The 6,567-nt window shown below is 49.5% G+C and overlaps 2 protein-coding genes across 2 annotated transcripts; both read left to right on the forward strand.

The window, feature by feature from the left end:
• Positions 1–301: 301 nt before the first annotated feature.
• Positions 302–2,662, forward strand: LOC146199065 (uncharacterized). The gene has a single exon (XM_084592031.1). It carries the CDS (start codon positions 302–304, stop codon positions 2,660–2,662), a length of 2,361 nt encoding a protein of 786 aa, XP_084448157.1.
• A 675-nt stretch (positions 2,663–3,337) lies between these two features.
• Positions 3,338–5,590, forward strand: LOC146199066 (uncharacterized). Its single transcript, XM_084592032.1, has 2 exons — positions 3,338–4,480; positions 4,538–5,590. Exons 1-2 carry the CDS (start codon positions 3,338–3,340, stop codon positions 5,588–5,590), a joined length of 2,196 nt encoding a protein of 731 aa, XP_084448158.1.
• Positions 5,591–6,567: the final 977 nt, after the last annotated feature.

The raw sequence follows: 6,567 nt of genomic DNA on the forward strand, positions 1-6,567 counted from the left end.
CGACAGACAAGCCAAGACGAGAAGGCTTGAAAGACAAAACCACGGAGAGACGCTTGGGGCGTGAGTCGTCTGCTGTAACCAAAAATAAACGGATGTCGTTTGTGCTCTGTTACGAAGTTGTCTGATTTAACGAACGCGACATAAAGATAAAGTTGGTGCCGAAACCCGGGATGTACGCCGCGACCTAACGAAGACAACTGCCAGTCCTGGAGGCGACTAATAACGAAGAAAAAGCCAATTTCTACCCCGAAGCCGCCGCCCAGTGCTACCAGAGTGCAGCGACATGGAACGACACAAAGCGATGAGAACGGCTCTTCGGTCTCAGGTGACCCGCCTCTTTTCCGATATTGACTCCTGCATGAAGAGCCGCGTGGACAATGTAAAAGAACTCAGTGTTTTGTTGGCGAGACTTAGCGCTCTGCAGACCCAGCTGAACGAAGTTAACGCCTCTGTCGAGACGCTAGTGCCAAAGAAAGAAGCTGAGCAGGACTATGAGGAATCTATCGAGTATGACGACCGGGTCGTTACATACATCGCGAAGCTCCAAGAGGAAATTAAAGAAATTCAAGGAAAGAGGCAGACGAAAGAAGCATCACCCCCCAACGACGCAGCCACGACGAACGGGGCCTGCCAGGTGAAGCTTCCAAGGTTAGAGCTCATAAAATTTGACGGCAAAGAAGTGTCATGGCAAGAATTTTGGGAGCAGTTCGAGCAAATGATTCACAAAAACGACCGTCTGACGACCTTGGATAAATTCGGATACCTAAAATCGGTGGTGACAGGCGAAGCAGCGAGAACGATACAGGGCCTCCCTCCCACATCGCAGTGCTATGACGACGCCATATTGCTGCTCACCAGACGTTTCGGCAAAGCGGACGCCATCGTGCAAGCGCACATGCGTGCGCTCTTGGATCTCGAGCCTGTGCGGAGCGCCGAAGACATACGCTCCCTCCGGAGGTTATACGATACCCTCGTCTCTCGGATCCGCGGCCTGCAGGCGCTTGGCCAGGAGCAGGAAACGTACGGAACACTTCTCTTCCCCCTCGTACAGCGCGCTCTGCCAAAAGAATTATTGCTCGACTTCCATCGGACCGTGGCGAGGGAGGAGGGGTCGGAAGCCATAACACGGAGCCCGGCCGGAGGAGGAATTCCGCTGCGGGACGACGACGCACCGGGAGAGTCAACAGAAAGAGAAACAGCTACAAAAGGTACGCTGTCATTACTTAACAAGCTTGTTGACTTTCTGAGGATCGAAGTGCAAAGCCGCGAAAACCTGGTTGCGCAGCAAAGTATGAGTAAGAAGCAGCAGGCGTCAAAGCCGAAGATGTTCAGCCAAGCAGAGAGTAAAAAGAACAGCGCTGGAACGAAATTTAAATCATCAGCAGCTCTACTTCACCAAACCGCACAACCAAATTCTTGTTTCTTTTGCAAGGAGAGTGACCACGAAACTGCCGCTTGCTGTGCTGGCATTCCATTAGAAGAAAAGAAGAAAATGCTACGATCGGGAAGACGTTGCTTTCGATGCGTGAAACCGAGTCACCGTGCTAACGAGTGCAGAAGCAAGATTAGATGCACAATTTGTGCAGGACGACACGCGACAACCATGTGTGATCCGGAATTCACCCATCCGAAAGTCAAGGCTGATGTGAACGATGTGACGACTGTTCCCGTGAACTTGCAGTCTACGTCAGAAGTACCTAAACAGCGAGAAGTACTGCTACAAACAGCAACGATATTGTGTGCCGGCGAACGTAAGGCCCTATACTTACGTGCTCTCTTTGACAGCGGAAGCCAACGGTCATTCATCACGGAGAAAGCATCTGCAAAACTCGGTTGTAAAATTGTTGGAAAAGAAACGCTGAAGGTTGGTGTGTTCGGCGGACACCAGTCACAACGAGATTTTAACAGAGTGCTGGTGTCGCTAACCGCGCACAATAAGAAGATGTATCAGATCGAAGTTCTTGAGACCAACATAATCTGTGAGCAAAGGATCCCGATCCCTGACCTCAAGATTAAAGAATTACTTGGAGCCCTGACTGCCGCTGACGTGACCTACGATAACGAAAGAGGTGACGTAGACCTGCTTATCGGCTCGGAGCACTACTGGGAACTTGTAACGGGAAGAAACAAGAAGCTCAACGGGAAACTGCGAGCAGTGGAGACACCCTTTGGGTGGTGTATTCAGGGCCCAGTAGGGTACAAGACTCGTGACTCGCAATGCATGCAAATCACTGCTCTTCGTGTATCACTTGCCGAGAGAGAAGCTGCAAACTGCTTGGAACGATTCTGGACTCTCGAGTCGATCGGAGTCACGGATGATGACAGCTGTGCGGAGCACAAGCTGCTTGAGTTTTTCGAAGAGAATATCAGGCGCAATGGTTCTAGATACGAGGTAGCCCTTCCATGGAAGGAGAATATAGATTTAAGTGACAACAAGGAAGTTGCTGAAAAACGCTTGTCACAACTGACAAACCACCTTCGAAAAACTCATCTCTTGGAGGAGTACGACGCTGTCATCAGACAGTATTGCATGGAAGGCATAGCTGAACCGATAGTAGAAAAAGAGGAAGATGGAAAGCTGGTCTACTACATGCCCCATCAGCCGGTTTTTCGGGAAACGAGTAATACAACGAGATTGCGAGTAGTTTTTGACGCTTCATAGCATGGACAGAAGGCAAAATCCCTGAATCAAAACCTCGAAAGGGGCCCGAATTTTACAGCCGACCTTGTAGCACTGTTACTAAATTTCAGAAGCCACAAAATAGCTTTGGTAGCCGACACTGAAAAGGCATTTTTGCAAATCGAGATCAGAGAGAACAACAGAGATGCATTGCGCTTTCTGTGGCACCATGCAAAATCGGATGCAACTGGAGCAACAGGCGAGATACAGACTTGGGGAATGAAGCGAGTTCCCTTCGGAACCACCGCAAGTCCTTTCTTGTTGACAGCTACTCTCGACATCATTTGAATATAATGGAACGAGACTATCCGGAGACTGCTTCGCTACTGGCGCAGTGCTTGTATGTGGATGACCTTTTAACGGGAGCAGAAAACGAAGACGAAGCGCTGAAGATCTATGAAGAAGCGAATACAATATTCAGCGCGACATCTATGAAACTGTACAAGTGGGCATCCAACAATCCGGCATTGAACGAGCGCTTTGTGGCGGATGACTGCGAAGCAAGGCACCTCGGGTACCTCCCAGGAGTTCTCAAAGTGCTGGGATTGACATGGAACCCAAGCACAGATAACCTGACATTCACCCCACTGGCAAGCGATCCATCCGAGCCAGGTACAAGCACAAAAAGGTCTGTGCTCAAGACTACGGCGAGACTCTATGACCCACTTGGATGGAGCTCCATTCACCGTCAGGGCAAAGGCTTTATTCCAGGAGTTGCGGCAGAGAAATGTGGAATGGGATGATATCCTACCGACGGATCTGGACACGAAGTGGGTGCAGTGGTGTGAGGAACTAAACGAATTGGAAAGAGTTCAAGTGCAGCGGTGCTACAAATCCGACGCTGTCGAGCCTACCACGAAAACACTCCTACACGTGTTTGCTGACGCAAGTCCTGTGGCATACGGAGCAGTGGCCTACATTTGCGTAACGGATGCGGATGGGATTACAACTTCGAGCATCCTAATCAGCAAGTCAAGGGTCGCCCCGATTAAACAACTGACTCTGCCAAGACTGGAACTGATGGCGTGCCTCTTGGCTGCCAGACTGAATCAATACATTCTGAAGAGCCTGAAAGAGCCACCGCAAACGACGTATTTCTGGACTGACTCGATGATAGCACTGCACTGGATTGTTGGAGAGCCGTCGCAATGGAAGCAATTTGTGAAGAATCGCGTAGTGGAAATCCAGCGTCTTACCGATACCTCAGCGTGGAGGCATTGCCCAGGGTCAGAAAATCCGGCGGATATCATGACTCGAGGAGCTACAGCTGATCAGCTTGTTGAGAGCGCCACCTGGTGGGAAGGAACGCACTGGATGAAGGTTACGGAAAACGCTTGGCCACAGATCTCTTCGCTCCCAAGGAACATTCCGCCAATGGAGGAAGAAAGACGAAGCGTAGAGGTCCTTCAAGCGACGAATACCACAGAAGTTCCCATGCTGTTGGACACAGATCGATACAGCAGTGCCACACGACTGTTCCGAGTGACTGCATGGGTATTTAGATACATCAAGAAGTTGCGACGTCTGAGCAGTGACAAAGGTCCACTGAAGGCGGTTGAACTGAATGAAGCCGAAAAATATTGGATACGGCAAACTCAGCGAGATGACCTGAAAAGAGAAATTGAGTGCGTGAAAAAAGGCGAACGCTTTCCCACAGACTCGCCTCTCAGAGACATTCCAGTGTTTATTGACAACGATGGTATCATGCGCATAAGCGGCAGACTTCAACAAAGCGGCAAGCCGTACAACGAACGTCATCCAGTTGTACTGTCAAGTCGACATCGACTGGCAGAACTGCTCGTGCGTTAAGCACATCAGCAAGTGCTTCACGGTGGAGCAAGAGATACTCTGGTGCAGTTGAGAGAGAGGTATCATGTTGTGCGAGCCCGTCAGCTAGTGAAAAGAATCATCAAAGGGTGCATAACTTGTCAGCGCTACAATGCCCGTCCAGCCACTGAAGTGACAGCACCGCTTCCAACTGATCGAGTGAACGAGGCTCAACCATTTGAGGTAACAGGAGTTGACTTCGCGGGGCCACTTCTGGTGAAAGGAGAAAACTCGCTGCACAAGTCCTATATCACACTGTTCACCTGCGCTGTAACAGGAGCGGTGCACCTAGAGCTCGCAAAAGACATGTCCGCAGAGTCTCTTCATATGACCCTCAGACGTTTCATCTCAAGACGAGGTATACCTCGGGTCATTTACAGTGACAACGCGCTTTCCTTTAAGAAGGCCAACAGAGATTTCCTTTATCTATGGAGCTCTATCCGAAAACCAGAGGTTCTTGACTGCGTCGCAAAAGCACGAATCGAATGGAAGTTCATAGTGGAGCGTGCCCCATGGTGGGGTGGCTTTTATGAGCGCCTCGTCGGATCAGCCAAACTTGCACTCAAGAAGGTGATCGGATCCAAGTTTCTGACCTTCGAAGAGCTAACCACTGTACTGGCAGAAATTGAAGCAGTCTTAAATTCTCGACCTTTAACTCACGTCTACGACGAACCCGGAGAGCCGGAACCCCTCTGCCCTTCATTCTTCTTGACGGGCAGACGCCTCACATCGCTGCCTAGTGTGGGGAAAATCGAAGCAGATGAGGTCAACGTATCAGTTTACAGACTATGGGTACGACGCCAGCAGACTACAGAAGCCTTCTGGCGCAGATGGACAAGAGAGTACCTCGAGGAACTGCGAAATGTACAAAAGAAAAATGAACGCCAAGGAAAAACACTCAAGGAAGGGGATTTGATACTCCTTCGTGATGGCCTGCAGCCACGGCAACAATGGAAGATTGCAAGAATTGAGAAACTGTTTCCGGGAAGAGACGGAAAGGTGAGATCGTGCCTGCTGAAGCTACCTGGAGGATCATCTCTCAAGCGACCAATCCAACTCTTGTACCCCCTGGAAATCACGTAAACGAAGAAAAATGACAAGTCATTTTCGGGGGGGAATGTGTTGCGAAACCGAAACCGAAACAAGACAGCCCCGAGTCGACAGACAAGCCAAGACGAGAAGGCTTGAAAGACAAAACCACGGAGAGACGCTTGGGGCGTGAGTCGTCTGCTGTAACCAAAAATAAACGGATGTCGTTTGTGCTCTGTTACGAAGTTGTCTGATTTAACGAACGCGACAGAGCTTACTGCAACATGCACAGTCTCCTGGAATTACCCCAATTTGACATCTCGCTTTCAGTGCTTACAGCACGACGCCCTCGTCTTTCCTCGGAGAATGCTGTTTACTGGGTCAGCGTTATATAAATCCTGTAACGTTCCGCGTGGAAAACGTGAAATACTGTAAAATGTTGCAAAAATAACGCCAGCAAGTACTTTTGTCGAAGCTGCGTAAGCATGCTCACGACATAATTGATGGGGAGCAGTAAGCGATATAACACAGCATTACCCCTTTAAAAGTTGACTTTTTCTCACCCTCTGCAAAACAGATAGCTTGTGATTACTCCAGGGGATGCCAGCCACAGCTGGTCAACTATGCCGGATCAGAATTCACTTTCTCTGAGCAGTAGACATGTCTTGCACGCCGCCATACCTTATACAAGTGCTATAATACGGCCAGGCTGAGTCCGGCAGGAGCCAGGCGCCGCTATCTGATGATGCATGGTTGGAAACATCGCCTTTTCTACTATTAGCTGTAACCGCCATTTCAGTTGACACAATTTTTTCTTGGTGATGGATGTAAAAAAAATAAATTATAGAGCAGTGTAGTACCTGCACTCAGTAACGCGAAAGATTGAGCATTGCTGCTGCTGTTGCGACAGTAGACATGTAATTTTTATTTTTTACTTTGGCGTCACCGCTGCTGCTATAGCAACGCCTGGTGTGTTGATGTTTCTGGCCATACTGTGGCGCCATCGTTGTTGCTATAGTAACGCATGGCGT

The sequence above is a fragment of the Amblyomma maculatum genome, chromosome 2, assembly GCF_055883805.1.
Source record: "Amblyomma maculatum isolate TAMU_Amacu chromosome 2, ASM5588380v1, whole genome shotgun sequence".
NCBI classification, from domain to species: domain Eukaryota; kingdom Metazoa; phylum Arthropoda; class Arachnida; order Ixodida; family Ixodidae; genus Amblyomma; species Amblyomma maculatum.